Genomic DNA, 26,263 nt, shown 5'->3' with positions numbered 1-26,263 from the left:
AAACCTTATTAGCGTTTGAAATATCTCTCTTGGTTTTTATTTTGAAAGGTACGGACGATCAGCCCGGGCGACTTCCGTTCCGCGGAGATCAGCTGATGTTAGTGTAAACAGACCAGAGAGAGAGTGTGTGTGTGAGTGTGTGAGACTGAGACAGCTGTAAGTGTGAGTTACACACGGTGCGTGTACATGTAGATGTGTGCGTGTGTGTGCGCGTGCGCGTAAGTGTGTGTGATGAGTCGTGTTCCAGCAGCAGGAAGCAGCTCAGAGTCACTGCGCCCATCATCACATGAGACCAGGCTCCTCTGGATTCCACCTCACACACACACACACACACAGGACTGGACGAGCTGAAGCAGTAGGGGAGAGCGGGGTAATGTGAGACACTTTTTACATTTGCTCCCCTCTGGGCGAGCTGAAATGATATATCAGTAAAATGTACACATTTCCCATTAATTCAGGATGTTTCCTAGCAATGGAAATGATCAGAATGACTTCAGGACAAAGGGCAGTGAAAATATGATTGTTTTAAAAAAAGTGGTCTTGTGTCTCACTTTACCCCAGCTAAGGGGTAAAGTGAGACAGACCAGAGAAATCAAGGGGGTAAAGTGATCCACCTACTTTTTCCACTTTAAAACTACCATAACAACACATGTTGTAATAATTAAAATCCTGACAGCTCGATTGACAACCACACATTCCAAAACTAATATCGGACTAGTAACCGAATCATGGGGATTGGTCAATTAAGCGCATCTATGATTATTATGATTCATGTGATCTCTTGCACACCCCAGCTTACCTGCACATTGTTTCTCTGTCCAATTGGCAGGGACAGGGATATTGTTTTTCTCTGCGTTCACGGCACTTAACTGGAGCGAGGCCATGGAACTGGTCAGCTAGTGGTTTTAAGTGTTTGGCAAGCTCCTCCTCCATCTCATCTGTGAATATTCTTTTTGCCTCAGCTACTGAACCCCATGCTACTGATTTTACTTCCCCTTTCTCTTTTTTCTTTATGAATCTTTTGAGGGTTGTCTTGTCAATATTTCTATCCCTTCCAGCTTTTCTTAAGGACTTCTTTCCTTGCATGACCTCAGCCGCTGCACTCTCCATCTATGCAAGAGGTGTTTGGCCCCAGGTTGTCTTCCTGGTGTAGTTTCTTGGCATGATGGCTTTTCTACAATGTTTATGACATTAAAAAGTAAAACATATGTAATGTAATATAAAACTAAAATATGTTTAAGACCAACCTTAACTTGTGCTTCATGGTGGGACACTGTCTCACTTTATCCCACAGCATTTGTCTCACTTTACCCCACAGCCACCATTTTAGTAAAAACAACATCTCTTAGCAATTCAGGGTAATCTTTAGCTAGCATCAAACACATAGTTTTATATGTTGGAAGTTCCCCAACATGTATGATATAAGTTTTTCTACCTGAATCAATTTGTTTTGACACAACAGTTGATTAAGTTCAGAGCAAGAAAATTTACTTTTACATGCAAAAAACACATTTTTGTGAAAAAATATCCTTTCCACAGCACCAGCACCAACTTCTCCTTCATGGCAAGGGGGGAATGGGAGGGGCTTGAAAACATAATGGTCAAATAACCACAAATGTGTTCCGTTTCCTCGATACAGGGGGTGTCTCACATTACCCGATGTCTGACATTACCCCGCTCTCCCCTAAGTGTGTGTGTGTCTGTGTCTGTCAATCGATCATATCAGTCTGCTTCGTGTCACCAAGTAACCGCTGCTTTATGCAAAAGCCTGTTTGTATTGAAACGCACGCAGAAGACATACTAAACAATCATAGAGAGCTCATGCACATTAACAAAGACAATACAAATGTCAAAGAGGGGGATATAACTAAACACACACGCACACACACACAAAGTCAATAGCAAATATTCATAGGTTCAGTGTGTATTGAGGTGATTCTACACCGATACAAAGACTTAAGATTATTTCAAACCAGAAACCCTGGATCTCCTAAACTAAAGGAAGGAATAAAAAATAACAACAATCTGCACATATCATTATAAAACGTCCTTGCTTTACACAATGCATTCTCTGAAGTGATGATCATTAATAAACCATTCAAAGCTTGGGATTTCTCCATGTACTGCAATAAATAGAGTATTCATCCATATGGATTATCTCAATATCCATGTCAGGAACAGTTCAATTTAGATTATCCAAATAAAAAAAGACTGAGGGGAATGTTGTTTACTTTGAGTGTTAACAAATCTCTATTATCCGGCCAAAATATGTCACAAACGGGGCATGAGTAAACAAACATGTTGATACGCCTGTCACGTTACTTCTATGCAAAAACCTGTATTTACTGCAAGATGAGTTTATATCTCTTTTGCTGTGAGGAACTATTTTAGATGAGACTGTTGTTCCTGCTCATGTCTGTTCTGCATAATCTAGAAAAGCCAATATTAAAGTCGAGGGTGGAAGAAGTATTATATTTTAGAGCCTTTGCTGAAGTGCTCAAAGTATCAGAGATAAAAATATTCAGCAAACAATGCCTGAGACTGATGTGTTATTATATCTGTTAATACAGATGTGACAGTGTATATAGCCTGTTATTGTTGCAGCTGTTTTATATATAGATTGATAGTTTATACCAGTGTTTTCCAGCCGAGAGATCGGGCCTCTCCAAATGGCTCAGTTGAAATTTGGGGGCTTTTTGATGGGAGGGGCGGAAAAAAATTCTCCATCAATTTTTAAAAAAAAATCTTTGTTTTCTTAATCTTAACTTTTTCTTGTTTGAATTGGATGCTAGGTTTACAAGAAAAACTACAAAACAATGAATTGATGAGAAAAATCTTCTCCTTTAATGGTCTGTCTGTCAGTTAATTAATTGATTGTTTCTAATACTGGCATACGAAGTTCAGCATTTGAAATATAGCATGAACAAGCATTAATGAAATAAACCCTTACATACGGTTATAAAAAGTGTGGGACATTTTGAGGCTGAAAATAAAACGATCAGAAATCAAGCAGGAGTCTAATAAGAGATGTGAGTAAACACTGTGATAAATTAATAAAAACTCATTTTAAATACTGATGATAGAAACATGAAAGAAAATGTTCCAACTTTACTGAGAGTATGGCAACTGCATGTCTCAGGATTTCTAGATTTTTACCACTAAAGTGATCAGCAGAGAGACAGGTTGGGTAACTGTTAGTGTCACATGCTTTTCTACACAACCTGTTTCTGAGTCTGTCTATGTGTTTCTTCTCACAACATAATGGCAGTTTGTGAGTTTTCATGTCTTGACATTTCCCCTCCCTAATGGCCACGTGATGAACTGACACACTGCTTAAAGACGGCTTTCTCTCTTGTCTCTGCACGCCACAGTTTTGATTGCAAATACACAGCGTCATGTTGACTCAGGGTGTATGAGGGGGAGAGGGAGGGAGGACCTGTTCCTCTAAGTCAGTTCTGGTGACTGTCATCTTTTATATGAACTCTCATTTAAACGTTTCCTCTTTTCCTCACCATGTGACAAAAGAAACCCTTGTGATTTTTCCCTCATGTGTCCTACACAACAGAGGATGATGACTTCTTAACAAGCTTCTCCAGACTGAACACCAGGGAAGGTTTTTGGAGTGGCACACCTCTGATTTGACACATCACTTCAGTTTGTTTATTGCACTAAAGCTGTGATACATTGACTGAGAGAATAACCCTGCTGACGTCATGGTGATTTGAGGTCGTCAGCATCACTTACCCTTGTGACTACACATCTTTAGCTGAAATCCTGAGTTAGATACAACTAGGGTGGGGGTTTGAATGACATAGATGTTCGCAAGACAGGGAGGGTCTGATGAAAGACGTTATACAGGTGCATTGTGTGCATTGCATAATCCTTATAGTTTTTGTAAAGTGTTTTTTCTTGTAATTGTGTAATAATAATATAAAGTGCTTAAATGTTTGAAGATTACTTTCCTGCTACTAATAAGCCCACCAGCCCTAACAGCTTTCTCACCAGTGAGCTCCCACTGATTAAGCTTAAACCTTAAATAGCTCCTGTGTTTCTTCTCAGAGACTCTGAGCGTGGGTCTTGTGCACTGGATCTTTTGGGATTATAGCTGACTCATGAATAAGAAGCATCTTGTTGTACCATTTCCTGTTTCCTCTGCAGGGGTACATGGAGGAGCTGGAGCCTGAGGAGCGGTTCCTGCGCTGTGCCCGTAATGGAGACTTGCCGGGGATTCAGAAGCTCTTCATGTCCACGATCATGGAGGAGACGCGGATCGACATCAACTGCAAAGGTACGTGTACCACTTGAAAATGATACCAGTCACAGTCTGCTGGTATGATGCAGCATGTCGTGTTTTCTCAGGTAAGAGTAAGTCCAACCTGGGATGGACGCCTCTTCACTTGGCTTGTTACTTCGGACACAAAGATGTAGTGGAGGAACTGCTTAAGGTAGAGACGTGGAGGTTTTAAATCCTATCACATCATGCTGTGGGTTTTAATCAATGCATGGCTAACAAGTGTGTTGCTACACTCTGCAGGCGGGGGCAGATGTTAACTTGCCCAATAATATCGGAGACACGCCGCTGCACAAAGCCGCCTTCACAGGAAGAAAGGTATCTCAACATGTTCCATTTGCATTCAGATTCTGAGTTACCATATAATCTTTGCATGTCTTTGTTGATAGTGTGATTTTGTGGATGCATGTCTTCATCTAATCAATTGAGAAAACAATCCATCAATCATTCAATCAATCACGTATTGATCAGGAGGTTGTCATGCTGCTGCTGCACTATGATGCATGCGCTACTGTCATCAATGGGACAGCACAGATTCCCAAAGATGTCACGCAGAATGCAGAGATCCGAGGCATGTTGGAAGGTGAGAGAGACCGTTTGTTTTATAAGAAAATTTCACTGAAGCACTTTGTTTGAAATCTCCATAATGGATATTTCTAAAACAAGTTCTTTGCATAACTTATAAATTATGATGTTGTACTATTTTTCTTGTGCGCCTCGTGCTTGCACCGACACCAGCGGCTGAACGAACAGAAGAGAGGAAACTGGAGGAGAAACTTTTGGATGCTGCCCGAGAAGGAGACCTGAACGCTCTAACTCAGCTGGTTAGTGCCAGACACTGACCCCGTTCAGACATTGTATTAACATCTGTCCTGAGTGATCCCATCACAAGTGGGCAGCATTCAGTTTAGGCCTGAACGCACCCAAATGTGTCCTCAACACATTCAGATGTGCTCTGAGAAGCATGTGGCCACATTCTTTTCGCTGTGTAAACATGAATGTTGCCAGGGTCAAATATGAAGGACCAACATCCTTTGACCTGCTTCAGTTTAAACATTTATCTACGCCTCTCAGTGTTCATAAGTTGGTTTTGTTTGTGGCAACAAATCAACTCTTTTTCAAAGTAGTTCTCAACATCATTTGGTGTTTGGTAACAGAAATGCCGGATGTGATTATTTGCATACACAGCGGGGAAGCGAGATCTTTTGGATCGTAAGTGGTCGCAGGAGACACATTTGATCAAGTGTGAACACATGAACTTAACGCTGGTCATTTGTGATCAGGTCTCTCAAGACGTATTGTAATACAAGGTCTGAACAGGGTCAGTGATCTGATCTAAAACTCCCAGAGATAGGAAGTTATTGTCTCAAACATGCCCATTTATCTTACATTTTGATCCAGTAATCAATTTGGGATCATTTCTGTGGTTTAAGAGTTGAGGAAAAGGGAATATTATTTTAGGGTTTTTTTGCCAAAATGACAGTTATATTCTTAAATATCTGTGCATTTTCAGAAATGATGACAATTGTGTGTGCTTAGTGTCTCTGTGGGTAGTCCTGCCTTCTCCCACAGTCCAGCACAAGACATGTAGCCCGGGTGAGTTGGAGACTCCAACGACTACACCCTTTGAACACCAGTGACAACAGCAGAATTGGCAATAAAACCTCATTAGGGAAAGCTCTTACAGGAAGGCTCACAAAATGAACAATGGGGGTACAGTGTTGGAAAGACAGCTTGTGATCACAGTGTCAGAAATGTAAAAGTCGTGCTCAGTTCTTCAGCAGAGTAATAAATACCTGCAGGACACTTGGGTCCAGACAACACATCTGTTTTCTCTTTCCTGTGTGATCATTGCAGCTCAGCCAGAAGAAGCCTCCGGACATTAACTGCACTGATCTGCTGGGTAACACGCCGCTGCACTGTGCCGCCTATCGAGGCCAGAGGCAGTGCGCCCTGAAGCTGCTCAAGAACGGAGCTGGGCCCACCACCAGGAACAAGAAAGGTAAGAGCCATCACTCAGAGTTGTCAGTTATTAATGACCCCTGTCTGTAAAGGATACGACTATATTTTTTCCATTCAAAGAACAAAACCAAAAAGAAATTGATTCTAATAACAAGTATTGTTTGTGTAGCCAACACCTGACACGTCTATTCTTCAGTGCTAGCGTTCTTGTTGTACAAACATTATTAAAGGAAAACACATCAGTTAGCTGCACTGTTACACTGGGTTACCTGCTCTGCTGTTACTATGACATAGAGACTTCATGTTTAGTCAATCACACATACATTCACCAGTGCATGGTCATCTACAGTATAAAATTGTCCTCAACAGATGCATTATTTATTGATATTCCAGGAAATCCATAATCCTGCCTGTTTTATCAGTGTAAGAGAAATGTACTAACACTGAGTATGTCAAAGGAACAAACTGTGAAGTTTTTCTTTGTATATGTCCTCCCCAGCCTTTTAAATATTGTTCAATCAAGCAGCACTTTTCCCATATCTGCTAAACTCCAGCTTGTCTGTTATGTCCATAACTTGCAGGCCAGACAGTGTTTGACCTGGCCAGCGATACAGCAATGAAACAGGTCCTCAAGAGCAGTGTCCATCGAGTAAGTGCTCAGCTGATAGTCGACTCCCTCAAATGACTCTGATTTGCTCTTTACTTCCCTTGTGTGTCTGCTTTGTGCCTTGCAGGACATGACCCGCCATGTGAAGAAATACGAAGGACTCCTGTGGAAGGTAAGTCAGGGAATCAGGATCTCTAGAGGTTTGAAATGATCCGGCAAAATTGAGCTATTACACTTAACTATTTAACTGCTTCTACAGACACCATAAGCAGTTTTGAAGGTCAATCAGTGTGTTTGTAATTAGAATTATCACATCAAATACTAAAAATAATGTGTATGTGAAAGTATAGAGTAAAACTCCTCATACATGATGACATATAACGGTGGATGGATGTTGAGAAGTCATGAAAATGAACGAATGGCCTGTAGAATTGTTAAACATGCTGCATGTAGTGTGATATAACTAGTATTAATAGTTATATTGTAAGTAGTAATAGAAATAGATGGTAATAGTTACAATTATTCCTAATGAAGCCATTATCAGAGTCATGACTGAAACCTGTGCATCTCCTACTATTATATGTCAGAATATCTGCTGTTGAAGAGTTTTAAAACTGAAGAAGTTAACTAAAAGCGAGTTATCTTCAAAAAGTGGTGGCTGGTTAATGCAAGTGGCATGGACACCACACTCTTCAAATTATTGACGGAAGGAACACGTCATATTTTAATTTACTGGGTAAAAGCAAGTCCAATGTCTTTGGTCTTTTGTCTAACTTTGTGAGTCTGTTGTTTGCTGCTGTGAAGGTAGTCTTCACTCAGCTTCACAAGGTTTTCTCCCGAAAACAGCTGCCTGCTGCGACACCGTGTTGAGAATGAATCATAACCGTTATGTCCAAAGATGGAAAACCAAAACATTAAGCAAAAAAATGCTAAAACACTCAGAAGAGGTGAAGGGAACTGCAGTGTAGCAACCATATATAGGTAGACAAGTATTGAATCGAAGCATATTGATTATTAAAAACCACGATGAACTTATCCTGTATCCTGTTAGCAAGTGTTATTTAAAAGTATATCCCTCTGTGCCACAGTGCTCAGCTGTTGTTTAAAGACTATTAAAAACACATCAGTGAGCCACACTGTTACACTGGGGGACTTTCCCTCATTACAATGAAACACAGCCAGTTCATTTAGACTCATCCCACTCACTGTGTCCTGCTGAAATATCAGCGCAGTGAATCCACTGCTGAAAGTAGTCTCAGTTGTAATTACCACTTGGATGTTGACGTGCGTGCTATTTAACAGTCAGAAACAGCCAATTATAGCGGCTTCCAAATGACTTGACGAGGGAATTGGGGACCCCTAAAAGTCGACTCCAATTTCACTGCCTGCTGAGCCAATCAGTGCAAATCTAGATCTAGCTTCCTTGTGTTTGTGTGTGTGTGTGTGTGTGTGTGTGTGTGTGTGTGTGTCAGCTTTGTATGTTTCAATATTTGCAATGTTTCTGAAGGCAGCATGTTGTGAACATACTGGATGCCCTTTAACGTGTTTTCTCACGTTCCTGTGCTCTCAGCCACTAGTGAAATCAATAGTAGAAATCAGTGAAAATCAATCAATGATTTTTCTCCTCTGTGTCCTCCTGCAGAGCTCCAGGTTTTTTGGCTGGCGCTCCTACTGGGTCGTCCTTCAGGATGGCGTTTTGTCCTGGTACTCAAAACAGTAGGTGTCATCTCTCCCCTTGTTTGTAATCCTTAAAACAGGAAACTTCTCTGCAGTAGATAAATGGAGTGCTGTGCCCTTTTGTTTTGAACGGTGCTGGAGGTGACACATAAATGGGTTCAAAATAAAAGGCTTTTCTCTTTTATACTCCTGTTGAAAATATGTCGGCTGTCAACACAAAAAGTTTCCAGACAGCAAAAGAAAAGAACTCAGCAAAGCAGCTCTTTTTATTCCTCTCATATAAAGGTCAGACGCAGCTTCTAACGTCAGAAGGCAAGGCTGTAAGGCCCTCACACACGCCCACTGTTTGGTGAGTCAGCAATTACAAACTGCATAATTCAACGTGTTGAAATTTGTGTTTGTGTAACTTTTCCACAACTATTTTTTTTTCTGATCCTCATTACCAGATCAGAGACAAAGATAACTGCTTTTTTACCCTCAAGTGCTTCGATGACAGCGTGCATCACTTCAAGGTGTCGCCTAAAAACGACCCGGAGGCAACGAGAAAAGTATGTTTTATTTCTACTCTTGTGGGTTGCTCTTATTATAACTTATTGATGGCTCAGAGATATGAGAAAAGTAAAGACTCCAGATTAATTCTATAAACTTTCTTCTGGAAGATTCCATCTGTGAAGCATCAATCACAGCTCCGTGTAAACAAATACAATCAGGTTTCAATTCTTCACCGTGTTATCTAGCTCAGTGCCAAAGCATCAAATCAGCTGAAACAACATTTTTGAAATCTCAAACAAAACAAAAGTATAAGTGTTATTGATAAAAATGTCAAGAAAGTTATGAGTCACTTTATCATCCCTGAACATGGTGAAACGCAAACTTTTCACTATCATAGTATATCAAGATGGAAGACATGACTGCTCCCCATAAGTGAAGTGTAACTATCACCACTTGATGGTGATTTATAGCAAAGTTTATAAACCCTGCCTCCCCCATGTTAGTGGATGGGACATGGACCAAACTAAAAAACTTTAAGAACACGTCATATACATTTTTCTCAAAGGCTTCTGTTATTTGATGTAGTTCTGATTACATAGATGTTTGTGCAAGTATTTTTTTCCAGTAATTTTGGTTTTAATTACCTATTTGATGCAAAAAAAATGCAATGGAACATCCTGATTGACAGCTGAGACTGACTTTTGAACGGTCAAACATGTGTGTTGGCGGTACTCCAATATCGTAGGATAGATAACGTGGCTCCAAACAACTTTCGTTTTCAAAATTAGTTTGCTTCATTTCTGGATAGTGGGAGGGAGTGTAGACGCATTGTCCATGTTTATATGCAGTCTATGATTCAAATAGACAGCTGATGCTTAAGGTCGTTTCCAAAGAATTGTTAATAACTGTGACCACTGTAGAGATAACAGCAACAATTTGTAATCTGAGAAAACCTGACAAATATTGGAGAATTTGTGTAAGTTTAGTTTTATATGATACATCTCAAAACCACTCTTTACGTTGCCAGGGTCACAGTCTGTAGACTTTGTCACTTATGTATTTAGTTTTCAGGAGAAAATGTGTAACTGTTTTCCAGGACTGGCTGGATGCAATGGAGGAGCACTCGGCTTACAGCACACACTACTGCTCCCAGGAGCAGGGCAGCGAGGAGGAGGAGGAGGAGGAGCAAGTGATCTCACTCGCAGCGTTAACAGACTCACTACAGGTGGCTGCGACCAAAAGTCCATAATTAACATGTCATAACATCGAATAGCATGAAGTTCCATTGTCACTGAAATAGAACCTCCCCTCCCTCGATCCTGCCACCCTTCACTACTTTAGTTAATTTGCATATCTCCTCTCGTCACTATAACCAGGCAGCGGAGAGTAGCCAGAAGAGGCTGGAGAAGGAGGTGGCAGCTTTCCTGTCCATGGTGAAAAATGAGGCGCTGGCAGAAAGTAAAACCGGATATTTCATTGTCAATTACATTTTCTTTTGCACACAGAAGCACACACTGAAATAGTCTGCCCCATGTGCTTGTGGTTTGTAGCTTCTCTGAGAGTATTACAAATACAACAAAATATAAACATTTGCTTTAGTTTGCCTTGAAAATCTTTAATTTCTGTGTTTATCCCATCAGGCTTTCCACTTGCTGTTCTGCAGAAAATGCAAGAAATCTGTGAGGTGTCTAGTGAGACCAGTTCCAGTTTCAGCGTGTGTCTCAGCCTCTACTCCAGACAGGAAGGAGTAAGTGTCAGTTTCCTATTGACAGATTTTTGTCTGGGGGTTTTCGGCATAGAGAATTGTGAGGCCTCAGGCTCCATCACATTTCAAAAACGTGCATTAAAAGACCTAGGCAGACTTATTGGAGCTGTGCATGGCTCCCATGGTGTCTGCCCAGGAGACCTGGTTGAAGGTCAAAGGTCAAGGTCACTGTGTGTGACTTCATAAAGTAGATTTCTTTGACTCAAGAATGCCTCGAGAGAATCCTCACGAAGTTACCAGACATATTCACTCAAATATTTACTTATAGATTTGGGTGGTCAAAGGTCAATGTTATGGGGGCTTCATTAAAACACCAAGGTCACAGTGACCTCATATGAGGTCATATGCTATATATTCTAGGGTGTAGGGTGGTAATTCTCGTTTAATTTTATGTTCTGATCTTTTAAAATATTCAGCCCTAAGTCTTTTGCTGCCAACACAGTGAAAATTAAGGTAAAATGAGTTTTCAGGTTTAAAAATATGTGATTCAACTGAACTGACCTTTGACTGTATATATAAATACTGTAATCAACAGGATCAGTATTGTCTTTAACCCCCAGATTTATATTCATATATTTGAAACAATAAGATGTAAAGAATAAAATAAGTTTTGTTAGAAAGCATCAGCACATTCACTGATGAAAGTGGTTCATCTCAGTGCAGGGATGAAGCTGCAGTTCTTTGTGTGTGATTCAATAGATTTGATTGTAATTGATAGGCTCATAGTGGATTCATACATACCTCCAGAAAAAGTTGACATTAATTTGGTGCTACTGTACAACTTCATTTATGAAACACTTAATATATTGTTTACATGGTTATTCAACACTTGAATGGCTTTACATAATAAGATGCATTTCCATTTATGTGCTGATGTGTGTAAATTTATGAGTGGTTTTAAACCTAAAGTTCAAAGTTATTCATTGGATACTTGAAATTCTTTCAGGCATTATGTTGTGAAATTGCAGGACTTCTGTGCTCTATATGTGTTTATGGAGGTAAACACCGCTGTGGCAGCAGGGTTTTACTACACTGGGCTCGAGCCCAGCAGCACTCTGACTCACTTACTGTCACACACTGAAACACAAAACATGCTCAATAGGAAAGAGAAAACTTGCCAAAACGCCCGTATTATCATATAGGAAATGTTGCGTTATGATATTGACAATGTTGTGGTATAGTAAATTTGTTTATTCATAGTAAATAGTGTTTATAAATGACATTAATGGACAGGAATATAGATAATCAAGATTTTCATTATAATGATGATATAAATATTACGAATTTCTTACAGCCATGTTAGCAGCTCTGTGAGGTCAGATTTTTATTTGGATACATACGACTCAGTCTCGGCCGTTAAACATTATGTTTAATAGTAATGTTTTTTTTAAAACATCAAATAACTAAATAAAACCAAATTTATAAGAAAACTGAACAAACATCTGACTGACTATCTTTGAGAAAAAATTATTTAACATTTACTTTGACTTTTTAGTGCTTATTATATCAAAAAAGTCTCAGTGTTACTTTAACAATTATACTGAGTGATCTTTAGTGATGTGTGTATGTGCATGCAAGTGTACTGATGATGAATGCAATCTAGTGTGTATATCAAAGCGGGTGTAATTAATTTTCATCATAATCTTCATATATTATCTCAATTTTTGAAGGCTGTTGCACAAAACTTATTTTCACAACACTAAAGATCTAAGAGTGAGACGGTCACTTTTCTGAACCAGATGTTTATCTTATCAGAATGAGAATTAGTCACTGTCTCCTCCCTGTTTAAACTGATCGGTGGTGCAGCTGCTGCCTTTGATGCACCGTGGCAATTGAGTGCAGCAATAAATTCGCCCTTGAATTGCTGGATGTGTGAATCGAGGATTTGCTTTTCTGCCTGCCTCAAGCTTGTCACTTTCTGCATCTAAAACTGGAAATTACCATAATATTATAGACTATACTAATACCAATACCACAGCCCCATTTTGTCAAATCACAAGGTGTTAAAAAAAACAACCCATCCCAGTCATGATGTTTACACGGACCAACTCGTTTTCCCTTCACAATCTCCCAACGCGACCTCATCTCAGAAACAAGAGAGCTGAATTTTCTCTGGGATCTTTAGAGGAGCCGGCGCTGCTGGTGTGCACGGAGGCTGCCAGAAAGCCACTTGAGTGTTTGCGGTTTAACACAGTCCAGTGCTTTCAGGGTTTACACCTGGGCAGCCGCCTCAGTCGCTCAGCTGTGCAGCCTTTTGAACTGAGATCCACAGATGCACAGCACCCGATAAAAGACACACAGACTCACCAAGCTCGCTATGAATAGGCCGGGACTCAAAGGGAATAACTCAAACTTATACAGTATACATCTCAGTCTGCAGAAGATGCTCAGCAGTCTGAATCAAGCCGGGGGGATGTTCTCTTTTCCCCCTGTGAGTCACTTGAAGCTCCCGCAGTGCTGCTTTGCACTTCAGGACCCCCTGTGGAGCGGTCAAGCAGCAGGAAGTTTCTCTTCAAAGTTCAGTTTAGTGCAACGATGGCCACCCTCTGTTATTTTTTTTGGAAGTCCAGAGCAAAACGCTGCCTCATTAATGTTCTTAAACTGATATTTTCACATCAAGGTGAATATTTTTCTGACAGGTGCAACTGAAAAATGAGCACATCTTCATAGTATCAACATTGATGCCTCTTTTGTAATTAGAAGGTTTGCTTAATGGTTTATATCTGAGTCCATTACGTGTCATTTGATCCTCTTTCCTCCATGGGAATCATGTTCTCTGGCAGGCCATTTGAGATGTCAGCGTCATGGCAGCTGTACCCCATTACAGATAAACATGGCTTATCCCTCTCTGCTCAATCTCTCTCTCTCTCTCTCTCTCTCTCTCTCTCTCTCTCTCTCTCTCTCTCTCTCTCTCTCTCTCTCTCTCTCTCTCTCTCTCTCTCTCTCTCTCTCTCTCTCTCTCTCCCTCTCTCTCTCTCTACTGTCTGTCTCGCTCTGTGGGTCTGATAATGAGAGGACAGTGCAGACAGGAGGATCAGTCAGTCAACATGATGTGTATTTGCACACCCACTGACACGGCAGCTCGTCCAAGTCAGCAATATTCCTCTTCTGTTTAAAAAAAGAGTCGGAATAAGGATTTTAATTGCATTAAATTTGGTTTGAAATGATAAAAGAAAAAAAGATAAAGTGATGGAAGTTCATTGTGGTTTATGTAACTATGAGTAATTAGTGTCTTTCTTTGTGTTACTGCGTGTGTGTCTGTGTGTGTGTCTGTATGTGTGTGTGCGTGTGTGTGTGGGGAGCTCAGGTGCGCAGTGTGAAATTGGAGCATGAGGTGGAGAAGAATAAGATCCTCTCTGAAGCGCTGCAGACTCTGGCCACGGAGCACCACGAACTTGAGCAATCCGTCGTCAAAGGATCTTCGCCACGGAGTGCCCTCAGCGAGGATGAGTTCCACGACGCCGTGTCTGGTGAGTTGACAAGTGATCAAACGTACTCGGGGGGGGGACAGAGGAGATTCTGTGACAAGCCCCCGCTCACACTCACTGCTCTGTCATTCACCTGTAGGACACTGGAATACTTTTTCCTGCCGGGGAATGTCTTTGGTATGTTTTCCACTCGTGACGTAAGCTCCAGTGTTGTAGCACGGTGTCGGAAAAAATCATTTTCACATGAATGCTTTGTTTTTGTTTTTGTGGTGATAAAACCTGCATGGTGTAAACAAAGGGCCTGACTGATGCTCGAGGATTTTTTTCTGAATGACTAGAAAACAGAAATGGTTGCACTTGCTCGACTTGATGCTTGTGTTTTGTTCTACATTCAAAACTCACTGGTAAAGACAAAAACTTTAATCTAATTCACTACTAATTACTCGACACTTTCTCTTGCAACTGCTGCAGATGTAAGGAAGGGAACATGAAGATGTAAAGGCTGAAACAAAGCAGGATCTAGTTGAAACAGCAATTCTCTATGTAGGATATTCATGAGGAGTCATAGTTTTATTCATACCTGTGTCAGCAGGTTTTAGCCTCTTTATCTCTTACTCCTGCTCTTCTCTGTTTTAACATAAACGGCATTTTGATGCAGCCAAATTCCCCAAATACTAGTTTTCATTTACATTTGTTTTGTTTATGTCAGAAAACACAATCTGAACCAGTGAGTTAAATGCTTCCCCTTAGGACTCCATGTTAACCAGCAGTCATTTCCAAGATGTTTGTAAGCTGCGGCTCCGCACAGCTAAGATCCTGATGTTGTTAGGACTTTGTCCGACACACAACTCAAGACAAGAGCTCTGTTGTGATTTCAACCATACCTTCAAGTATGGTGGTCGAGCAAAAGATAATTTTATTATATTTTATCTTAATTTCACATTGTGTGCAGCGTCCATCTGAGTAACAAGCTACCTTTGCTCCACCTCTGTGCCACTCACAGAACAGAGTAATAGAAAAGACTAGGTAGAAATACTAATGCCAATTCATTTTGAAACATAGCAGCCAATGAGGGAACTTGTAACGCTTGGTTGGCTGACGAATGGTGGAACTTCAGATAGTCACATGACATCCAGCTGACTGCTAGCAAAACAACATATTCCACTGACACTCCAAAAAGAAAATGGTGCCTTGAACATGTGATCACCAACTTTTTCAAACCTATTTTATATATGTATTAACCTTCTAAAAATGTCTGTCATGTTTGTGTTGACACTGGTTTTATTATCAAACTGTAAAAGTTACCCACAGATAAAGCAATTCCCTCTTCCAAAAGGTAACTTTTTCTGAGATTCTGAAATTGTCTGCCCTCACTTCCTTCTATGTCAAATGTCATTAAATTTTGTTTTCTCACTGAATCACCTCTGTGTGTTCACCTCTGTCAGAATCAGACTCGGAGATCTCCCTGAGCGGCTTTGAGACGGTGGCCAGTCGTTCCTTTGACGAGGACGAAGAGGAGGACGAAGGCTCTGTCATGTTAAGCAGCCCGTGCTGCAGCCCCACCATCATGTTGCAGGAGGATCACCATGGCGACAAAGACGAGACTCAGCCCAATGGTATCACAAAGTACAGGTCAGATTTGCTGTATGTTTGCCCACACAGTTTCCTATGGACTGCTGAACCCCTGTGTTTTCATATACCTCTCATCAGAAGATCAGCAAAGGGCCTGACTGGTCATATTACACTGTTGTTGTTGTTGTTGGTGGTGTTGTATATTTTTATTGCTGTTTTGTGTGTATTGGTGGTATCAGGATGTTCTATTTCCCAAACTGTTGTTCTGTTTTCTCACTGATCTTTTACATGCTCAGGTTTTTTCCACATCACACTGTGAATAATTTAGAGTTAGGTAAGGTTAGGAACCGAGTAGAGGCAGGAGAAAAGTTGTATTGAAAGAGCGGAGCTGTGTGTTGGAGCTGTTAAATATTGATGAGGTCACAGTGTAATGCAGTAATCAGTCTGTAGTATGATCCCACGTCGGCAAATCCCTTCAGCAGATTTGGAGTGACATTGAATTTAAGTCGCTATGTTGTTGTTTGTTTCTTTTTACATTACTCTTATGTTTTCTGTTTGCATTTCTCAGAATATTAGAGTAAATCAAACCTATAGGTCAACCTCTGAATCTGTCCCAGTCAGGTGATACCTGTGCTGAATGCAGCTTTGTTCCAGTATCTACACACAAAACATGTTGATGACATTCACTTTAATAAGAAATGTCACTTGAACCCATTCTGTGTCGGGAACATTTACTCCCATGAAAATACGTTTTAAGAGCAGTAGCACAGAGTCACTGCATTATAGAGGTAATACACCTGTGTGTTAACGTGTGTGTTCTTTTAGGACCAGCTTACCAGCACCAATGTTTTCAAGAAATGACTTCAGCATTTGGAGTATTCTGAGGAACTGCATTGGAATGGTGAGAATCATTTTTTTATTTGTTTTAATGTTGTTTATAGGCACAGAAATACATTTGCGTCAGGAAAAAATCTGCTTTGTTTTCGGAACTAACAAGATAGCTTTCTGCAAAAAAGAAGAACTTTTGGAGTGTTGACGCAAACATGTCTTTGGCGATATTGTGTCTCTATGTAAAATAGATGACAAATATGATTAGATTGTTGGTTTTGTGCAGGCACCTAAGGATTTTGGGATTGTTCAGAATTAAAGTACGAGGAATATTAGCTAAAATGCACAAAAACAGAAATGTTTTTCCTCCAGTGAATGCATTATGCTTCCATAGAGGCATATCTCAGCATATCTCTGACCAAAAACCGACCTTAAAGAGAGGGAATTTTGTTCTGAAATTGATCAACTGGTCAGAAACACTACTACAGATGAATGATAATGTTTCTCCATCACAAAATGTGGAGATAGTTCCCCAAACTATGTAAAAGGTGATGATGCATCAGGGTTCGTACGGTCATGGAAAACCTGGAAAAGTCATGGAATTTTAAAATGTGTTTTTCCAGGCCTGGAAAAGTCATGGAAAAAAATAATTTCCCAAAAGTTTTGGAAAAGTCATGGAAATTTGTTATATTCTTATTTTCATGTCGTTCGTTTTTAGGGATGGGCATAAATACTCCACTATTGATTAATTGATCATTAAGAATTTCATTGACGACATGTTTTCATCGATAAACTATTGCATGTTCGCTATGTGGCAGGAGGTCGGAATATCCGAGTTGCCCTGAACGCAGCACAGCGTGTCTGTTAGCAGCTGGAGGAAGCAGCCCGGAGCTAAGCCTCTGCTGCCCGGCTTCATGTCCGCACACGGACCCTCAGTCCACGCGGAGGGTAACCCGGACAGACCCGGGTCTGGGTGAGGGGTTCCGGGAGTGAGGGCGTTACAACGAACGGACTGAGAGGTCGAGAGCCGTCAGATGGAGCTAGCTCTCAGCGGCTAGCTGCTCTCTCAGCGGGGCTTAGGAGGACAGCAGCGCTTATTTACAAGTGTAACATTGAACGGATCCTGTTTAACTGCAACAAGAGTTGTTAATCTTGTAATAAAGATCTCAATGAGGAAACACGCTGTTTTTTCTATTTTCACTGCATTTTAATATAGGCTATAAATAGTGAATTTTAATATAAAAATATGAATGATTAATCGAAAAATCGATCGTTAATTCTTCCGACGATCGATTAAGACAATTTAATCGAATGCCCATCCCTAGTTCATTTACGCTGAGTTTTAAATAATTCATAAATTTTTAAAGAAATATGCTCAAAATATAAGCAGGCATACTTTGGTTTGTGTCATTTAAGGTGTGCTGTATGCCTTGGAATTCTCATTGTTAGTTTGAATACTACATTTTGTCACTTTTTCGCGTATACAGCGAGATTTCACGCAATGTTCGGTCATGGAAATTTGGTTTAAAGTCATGGAAAAGTCATGGAAATCCATTGGTCAAAATGTGTATGAACCCTGGATCACAAAATGAGGTTTCAATTTGGAACATATCATTACATCTGCCTGACAACAACATGTTAGCATTGTAACTGTAGGCATGTTGTCATGCCAGAATTAACTATCTCAATACAGCCCAGTGGGGCCACCAGCATTAGCTGCAGTGTGAGCAGTATGTAGAGTTCCTGTAATTCCAGATAAGGTGTTAAAAGAGTTCAGGCACAGTAATCCTATTATGTTCATTAATCCTTTATGTTAATATTATATTTCCAAAGCTTTAGTTTGTTACTTTTTACACCGGAGAAAAAACCAATAGATTCAACTCTACATTTACATTTATTCAGCCAGCAGAGGTCCAACGTGACACTAATGATGCGCCTTTTGAAGTCCACAATTCCCTTGAGCCTTTTCAACATTCAGCATGAATATTCAAAGGATTTCTTTGTGAAGGGACTTAATATTCCCTTTTTAGTGAAACTCTGTCACTCCGTTCCTCTGACGTGTATTTCAGGAACTCTCCAAGATCACAATGCCGGTGATTTTCAACGAGCCGCTCAGCTTTCTGCAGCGTCTGACAGAGTACATGGAGCACACGTACCTCATCCACCAGGCCAACGCCGCCTCCGACTCGATTGAGAGGATGAAGGTTGTCCACTCTGTGACATCCTGGAAATATCATGTGCAAATCCCTGTAATTGTGTCAAATCCACTTTGCTGGTGAGTTCATGAATATGAGGGTGTGTGTGATAGTGTGTTTCTCTGCTGTCGGCAGTGTGTGGCTTCGTTTGCAGTGTCCGCTGTGGCCTCGCAGTGGGAGCGGACAGGTAAACCTTTCAACCCCCTGCTGGGAGAAACGTATGAACTGGTCAGGTAAGAGGAATTATACAGCTCATGTTACAGCACTGATTGAATAGCTTCTTATATAATAAAATACATAAAATTAACTTACCAGACATAAAACTGTCGTCGTCTGTCTCCCTGATCTCCTAGAGAGGATCTGGGCTTCAGGCTCATTTCGGAGCAGGTCAGCCACCACCCACCGGTCAGTGCCTTCCACGCTGAGGGTCTGAAACAAGACTTTGTGTTCCATGGATCCATCTACCCCAAACTCAAGTTCTGGGGCAAGAGTGTGGAAGCTGAACCCAAAGGGATCATCACGCTGGAGCTGCCCAAGTAAGAACCTGTGGCTGAGTCAGAAAATCCTGAGCTTCATCATTTATCTTCTGTATGTAGTATGTATGGATGTCTGTAGACTTAAGGCTTATTCTGAATTAATTTTGACCTTATTATGTTTTAAAAACTATTAACTGAGCTTACAGCAGCAAAATTCCTTGATACTCGCTCTCAATAAATGTCAGAAACCATTTACAATGATGTTGTATAAGAGTTGGCGGCATGGCTAAGTGTCCGTGTTTTTTTTAATTTATTATTATCATTATTATCATTTGTATAATGTTTGTGTAGTTATTAGAATTTTCAAATTTCTGAACTAGATGAAATGAACTGATCACAAAAAAGATATTTGAACAAGTGGAAGTTAAGTTGTTTTCTCTCTAGTCACAATGAAGCCTACACATGGACAAATCCTACATGTTGTGTTCACAACATCATCGTGGGTCAGCTGTGGATCGAGCAGTACGGGAACGTAGAGGTGATCAACCACAGGTACGACAACACAAATACAATGTTTGTCTTGAATGGGGACTATTTTCTTCTAAAGATCATACGTTTGGAACAAATTGAGAAAAAGCTGGATGAAGCAGATAAAAATATTTTGAGGAAGTCAAGGGCGAGAACAGATCCGTGTCATGACTCAGCAGAAAGTGAGAAATGTTGTAACAAGTTGTTTTTCTTTCTATTCACCCAGAACTGGAGAAAAGTGCTTCTTGAATTTCAAACCATGTGGCCTTTTCGGCAAAGAACTGCACAAGGTTGAAGGATATATTGTGGATAAAAGGTAAAGCTTGCACTGATGCATCATGTTCAGAAATTATTATGTATACAAACTACGACTGTGGATAATCATAATGATATGACAACATTGTTGACGTAACTTGTGCCCTGACTGAGCTTTGGTCAGATTTCACAACACACTGTTCCACATTGGAACAAAAAAGAGGAAGCCATGAGCGACAGAAAAGACATGTTCTCCAGAGGACTTTTGAAGGACTGACAGTCTGTGTCATACTGCTAATCTGTCTCAATGTTTAATAAACTTAATTTGTAATCCAGGACTTACTCAGTTGAGTAGGTTGACTGAGGTCACCATAGTGAGATCATTTATAACTTCATAAGTGTAACAGCAGAGCCCATTATACAATTAAATCATCGATTAACAATATAAACCCATTAAAATGTACTAGTTTCCATCAAACCATCTCAGGAAGGACATGGGCTTCAGGGCAAAATGAAAACAACCGAGGCAGCTGAAGAACATTCAGCTCAGTAGAGCTCAAACCTCCACCAGGGCCCAACAGTCTCCTTATGAAACCACATTTAAATTCACTAGATCCAGACTTTTATTTTGATCTGAACCCTATTTCACACACTCATAAATGCCAGTGCCTTAAACATGCCAGATTTATTTCTTCAATATTCATGAATTATTCTCTGAGAAATCAAGGAAATTAAAAAAAAAAAGAAACCCTGGCTCACAATGTTAAAAAAATAATTCCTGGATATATGTATGTATGTTTTATATGTAAATGACTTTGTGTTATTTTACATATAGTTTGGTTATTCGTTTCGTGCTAATCCATCCAGTAGCTTTTGCATAATCGTGCCAACAAACAAACCAACATATGAACAAACAGGGGGAAAACATAACCTCCTTGGTTCAGGTAAAAACAGAGAGGAGCAGATGGTTCAGTCAATCAACAAGCAGTTTCTGCCACGACGGAGCCAATGACTCAACATGAATGACTGGACACAAGCGGCGTGCGTAACCACGAGAGGACGACACAACATGGCAGTGACGGGGAGCCACGTAACAACAACAGACCATGATTACAAGCCAAGAGAAAGAAAATCATGTGTGTTTACTCAGCATGGGGTCTAAAATCACCCGAGCCTGTGAAGTGCGGCTTTTGAACTTCTACTTAAATGGGATTTTCAGGAACATCACCAGTGTGAAGCCACACATCAAAGTGCTCATTTAGCTTTTCGGAGCTTTTAAATGCCCGAGAGTTTTTGTCCCTTGAATTTCTGAGGCTAAAGCCGACTGATATTATTTTATCTAGTGTTTGTTCTCTGAGGTGATTTGTTTGAATATGTATTTTTTTTCACCACAGCAAAAAGAAGCTCTGTGCTCTGTATGGAAAATGGACAGAGTGTCTGTACGTTGTCGACCCTGCTGCCTTGAAAAATGACAAGAAGGGGGCGGAGGAGAAAAAAGGCAGCAAAGCGGTATAAACCAACTGTTCTTCATTTTGTGATTATTATTATGATTCATTGTGTGAGTTATGTAGTTGGATGACTTTGTTAGTGGGACAATGTACTTACTAACATCCATATTTCACATCAGTTCATCAGCAATATAGTATTGCGCTGTAATAACTTAATTAATTAGTTAAAGAGCTTAAGACTTTTCAGGGCATCATTCATTCTGTTTGCAGGGTTGCAGTGAGGATCAGGAGGAGACTCCTTCACGTGCTACCGACACTGTGGAAGTGATTCCTGGCAGCAAGCTGCTGTGGAGAATCGCACCCAGACCAACCAACTCTGTCCAGGTCGGACTCAGTCATGTGCACAAATGCAAAGTTTTGACTTGTCTAATCAAGTGCTTTACATGTACATATTTAAAACAACATCTATTAAACAGTTTAAACTTAAAAATATATTTAAAGACATTGCTGTATGATTTTAGCAATGATTTATAATCTCCTCAGCCAAATATGTTCTTGGGGCCCTGATGTCCAAGACCTGGTCACACTTATTAACCACTCTTTAACCATAAGCAAGTGTTGGTTGGAAGATCTTAGATTATCCATATTACTACGTATAATGTTTTAACATGCAGCATTTTATCTAATGCCAGATGTACAGCTTTACGACCTTCGCCATGCAGCTGAATGAGCTGCGTAAGGAGATGGAGGGAGTCATTCCTCAGACAGACTGCAGGCTCAGACCTGACGTACGAGCCATGGAGAACGGCGACATCGGTAATAACTGCTGCTTGGACATAACATAAAATAATTCTCTTACAGCAGTCTGAATATTATTATCTTTAATTATTCCACATAGATGTCGCCAGTGGGGAGAAGAAGAGGCTCGAGGAGAAACAGAGATCTGCTCGTAAAAGCCGCTCCAAGTCTGACGAGGAGTCGAAAACAAAGTGAGTCTGAGAGAGGAATGGGACAGATCAAGGGTTTCCTCGTAGTAGCTTCAGTAAACAAGATATTATTCAATCAGTTAATGAATGCAGTTCGATGTCATGGTGATATAAGTTCAGTAAATTCAGTCTTTGGCTGCTACCTTAAACAGACATATATGAGAGTGATATCAATATCCTGGTCTCACTCTCAGCAAGATACCTAATATCTATATTTCTTACAAATGTCATATAAAAGTCTAAATGTTGTCTCTTCACAACAAATAGTGTCAATGTTTCAGCTCTGATTATCCTCTGTTTGAACTGCTGAGCTCATCTGGCATTCATGAAATGTTCTTTATCTGCATTTTTGCACTGCAGCTGAATGTAGTGTCTGTCATTAGAGGAGACATATAATGCTCAGCTTTTCTTTCCTCTAGTGGGTTATTGGTATTTTGTGAATGTAAAAGGTCTGGAAAGTTACAAGGGCCAGAGTCAGTGTTTAAGGGAGCTTCTCTCCCCCACAGAAAACACTGCCACTGAAACGCCTAAAACACCTCGTCAGAAGTGGGAATCTGGACATCGCAATGTCCTGAATTTGCACATCTAGCGGCTAGTCTGGCATGCCCACTAACAAAGCCAGATAAAAGCTATGTCTCAGTTCAGTAGCTGCTTCCTTTGGAGGCTGCATTTGAAGACTGATCCGTCACAACTAGACTGCCCCATTTTGAACACTACTTCAATTGTGGCATCCTTCCATCCCTAGTATACAAAGGCTCAAGAAGGTGAATCCCTACCGCGGCACCAACTTTTCCCTGGATTAAATATGCTTCAGTGACAAACTGTTGTTCAAAGAGGTACTGGCACCAGAAAACTCTCTATCTTGATATCCTGAGTATCACGCTTCAACTCAACTGAACAGCCAACGATACACATGTTAAAAAACAAAGAGGCGTTCAAACTATCTTGTTGTGTCCAACTGCAGCTCTGTTGCTTGGCAACAGCAGTAAGGGCGGAGGTGAGCTGGTGACACGGATCACAGAAATCCTCTGTAGATTAGAGCATTTCAGTTTGGCCTTCACTGTCTGCGCGGCCCACGAAGAAGGCGGTCTTCGTGGGCTTGGTAGGCCACATCCTCGGTAGGATGCAGTCCCTGAAATGAGAGCAAAGCAACAGCGACAACCGACATTTCCTACACAAGCTTGAAACAGCTGGCCAATCAGAGCAAACTGGGCTTTATCAAGGCCAGAGCCTTAAAGAGACAGGAGCTAAATCCAACTGTTTCAGACAGAGACTGAAAAGAGGAGCTGCAGCATTGAACCCTGCGAGGACAGTGATGTGTTTTCTGAACATTAACCCAAGTTAAAATGATGAACCTGAATATGAGCATATTGTTTCTCATTAAACGGAGCATTTTATCATCATTTTGTGCACTGTTACATTCTTAATTGCTTTGAAAGGTTCAAGCTTAATCTCCATTTTCTCTCCACTTGTCTTGTTTTTCCGTTGCATCCTCTCTCTGATGATTCTAGGACTCCTGCCCTGGGCCCGAGGTTAGAGCTGCTTGTGGTTTCACTGATGTGTCTGACATGTTTGAAGTGATTGTGTGTTTTTCCCAGGTCTTATTCCTGTCTTCATTCTTTCTGTTAAGATAGAACAGAGAATCACAGATTTAGAGACTCACAGTTTGGAGACAGTTGTGATTCATCTGGTCTCCCCTCCACCAGCATGGCAGCTCCACTTACTGGCACTATATGGAATTACTCAAACACCACAGGATTCCTCCTCCTAAATAATTACCCTCCCTGCTTTAATGCACTAGATATATAACAACCCAACAAATCATTTTAGTTAAAATAAAAACCTGCATGACTGACCTCCCTCACTGTGTGTTATTTGTTGAATTATGGCTGCGGTCACTGAATGTCAGTGTTCTTCTTCTGTGTTTTCAGGTGGTTTCAACAAGGTCAAAACCCTCACATCAGCTCCCAGGACTGGCTCTTTTCTGGTGGATACTGGGACAGGAAATACAGCCAGCTCCCAGACATTTACTAATGGACCTTTCCTGCACACTGCACAGTGTCCTCTGTACAGAGCAGCATTAACTGTTTTTGAAAGACCTATAATAACTGCAAGTAATATGCAAAAAATCTACTTAAACTGTGTGGCCTTAATCTGCTTTCTAATAATGAAACTGCATTAAATGTTAATAATCAATATTTAGACTTTCTTAAAGGTAAGTTTGACAGTGTAGCATTTGTATTTATACTGAGGGAAGATAATGGACTCGCAGTGGAGAGGTGCTGATGCACACGTGTTTTAATGTCAGCTGTTGTCTTTTAAAATGTTTAGACTCTAAATGTGTATTTGTGTATATACGTCACACAAACCGTCAGTTACCTCATTCATATTTCCTCTCACAAGACCATTTACAGTTCATTTAATGTGATGTTAAAGGTGTCAGTCATCTCTCCTCGTCTATTACCTTATCAAACAATTAGGTGTATAAAAAAATACGTAAGAAAAACTACAGTATAATTTCTATATCATTACTACACATGTATTATGACTTTAAGAATTGACTGGCACATGTTTTGGTTGTTTTTATCATTTTGTCCACTGAGGCCTTCAACTGTGATGCTCCATACAACTTTCACACATGAAAGAATTGACTTTTATAAAGAGGTCTATTATAATGTTTTGCTGTAATGTAAAATCTGTGTATCATACAATCTTTCAGACAGACTGAAACAAAGTTGGTTGGGGGTGATTAGGTCAAATGATGAAAAATCATCAATCATCAATAAATCATCTCAGTGTACTCATGTATGTTTTTACTTTTTATGTTAGGTTTGACAGGAGCGCAGGAAATTTCAGGAATCTGAAAATAAAGTGTGATCTGATCAAAAGCTTTCTGCAACAACAATATTTATTTTTTTTAAGCTGAGCTCAGACCTGCATCTTGCTATTCACATGGACACTAGACAGAAATGGTGTAATGCAGTGGAAGACTTTGTCCCTCACTATTCAGTTTTTCAAAATGTGTAATGCAACAAGTGAAATAAATATGTAGCGTATAGGAGAATGCTCAATTACATCAACATTTTCATGCTTTCATGAGCAGTTAGAAGCAACATGTGGCTTCTGATAAGGCAACCATAATTAAATAATAATATTAATGAATAAAACAAATGGTCCAGCATTAAAGGGGCAGTTTACTTCTTAATATTTAGTAAAGGCAGTTTACCTTTGCTTTTTGCTGTTAGAGATGGAGCCTATGAATATCAGCCTGAGGAAGCTACTACTGAAGCTGCTGAGCATAAGGATTTTAGTGTCAGGTTAATATTTGCAAATCCCACTGCATTAGGATTAAGTGTTTTTAATCACTTGCAGTAACGGTAAGTGAAGAGTCAAGTGCTTTTTGTGGTGAAAAGAGAAGCAAGTGCAGCTGTTGTCGTCCTAGTGAAGTGAAGTGCAGACACTAAGTGGATCGTGTTATTGTTTGAACATGATCTCTTTTTTTTCTCTGTACAGAATGGACGGCCCATATTGTTAATATTTCTTCTAAAGGAGTCAAATTATACAGATCTCTAAATCTGTATACATAAGAAACACAAAAAAAAAAAGACGTCAAATTATGACAAAGAAACTAAATGAGCACAAACAATGCCAAATAACAACAAGGATACACAAAACTATCCCCAAGAAAATAAATCAAGAAAGACACGAGGACATGAGAAAACATGATGAACAAAGAGATGTGCAAAACATCAT

The 26,263-nt window shown here is 40.2% G+C and overlaps 1 protein-coding gene across 4 annotated transcripts; it reads left to right on the top strand.

Moving 5' to 3' along the window:
• Nucleotides 1-119: 119 nt before the first annotated feature.
• Nucleotides 120-25,310, top strand: osbpl1a (oxysterol binding protein-like 1A). 4 transcript variants are annotated; one of them, XM_061077739.1, is made up of 29 exons: nt 120-370; nt 4,159-4,288; nt 4,360-4,445; nt 4,535-4,609; nt 4,763-4,874; nt 5,030-5,115; nt 6,149-6,293; nt 6,835-6,902; nt 6,988-7,032; nt 8,503-8,576; nt 8,823-8,886; nt 8,984-9,085; nt 10,126-10,254; nt 10,406-10,487; nt 10,670-10,776; nt 14,102-14,264; nt 15,668-15,854; nt 16,620-16,695; nt 18,692-18,826; nt 18,953-19,050; nt 19,171-19,353; nt 19,738-19,845; nt 20,048-20,137; nt 21,471-21,585; nt 21,795-21,908; nt 22,217-22,340; nt 22,423-22,513; nt 24,022-24,042; nt 24,442-25,310. In XM_061077739.1, the coding sequence occupies exons 1-29, from the start codon at nt 287-289 to the stop codon at nt 24,542-24,544; spliced, it is 2,997 nt and encodes a 998-aa protein (XP_060933722.1). In that variant the 5' UTR covers nt 120-286; the 3' UTR covers nt 24,545-25,310. The 4 variants fall into 4 exon arrangements, with proteins under 4 accessions (XP_060933722.1, XP_060933725.1, XP_060933723.1 ...); XM_061077742.1 differs by having other exon boundaries at nt 120-375; XM_061077740.1 differs by lacking the exon at nt 24,022-24,042.
• The last annotated feature ends 953 nt before the right edge of the window (nt 25,311-26,263 follow it).

Source organism: Limanda limanda, chromosome 9 (genome assembly GCF_963576545.1).
Source record: "Limanda limanda chromosome 9, fLimLim1.1, whole genome shotgun sequence".
Taxonomy (NCBI): domain Eukaryota; kingdom Metazoa; phylum Chordata; class Actinopteri; order Pleuronectiformes; family Pleuronectidae; genus Limanda; species Limanda limanda.
The sequence above is the reverse complement of the archived record's forward strand: the minus strand, read 5'-3'. Positions and strand labels throughout refer to the sequence as shown.

Excerpts from the sequence above, each read along its gene's own strand:
- osbpl1a (XM_061077739.1), top strand. The coding sequence starts at position 287 with ATGAGACCAGGCTCCTCTGGATTCCACCTCACACACACACACACACAC. Across the intron at positions 4,875-5,029 it reads GATCCGAGGCATGTTGGAAG|CGGCTGAACGAACAGAAGAG; the intron begins GTGAGAGAGACC and ends CACCGACACCAG. Across the intron at positions 16,696-18,691 it reads TGAGGAACTGCATTGGAATG|GAACTCTCCAAGATCACAAT; the intron begins GTGAGAATCATT and ends CGTGTATTTCAG.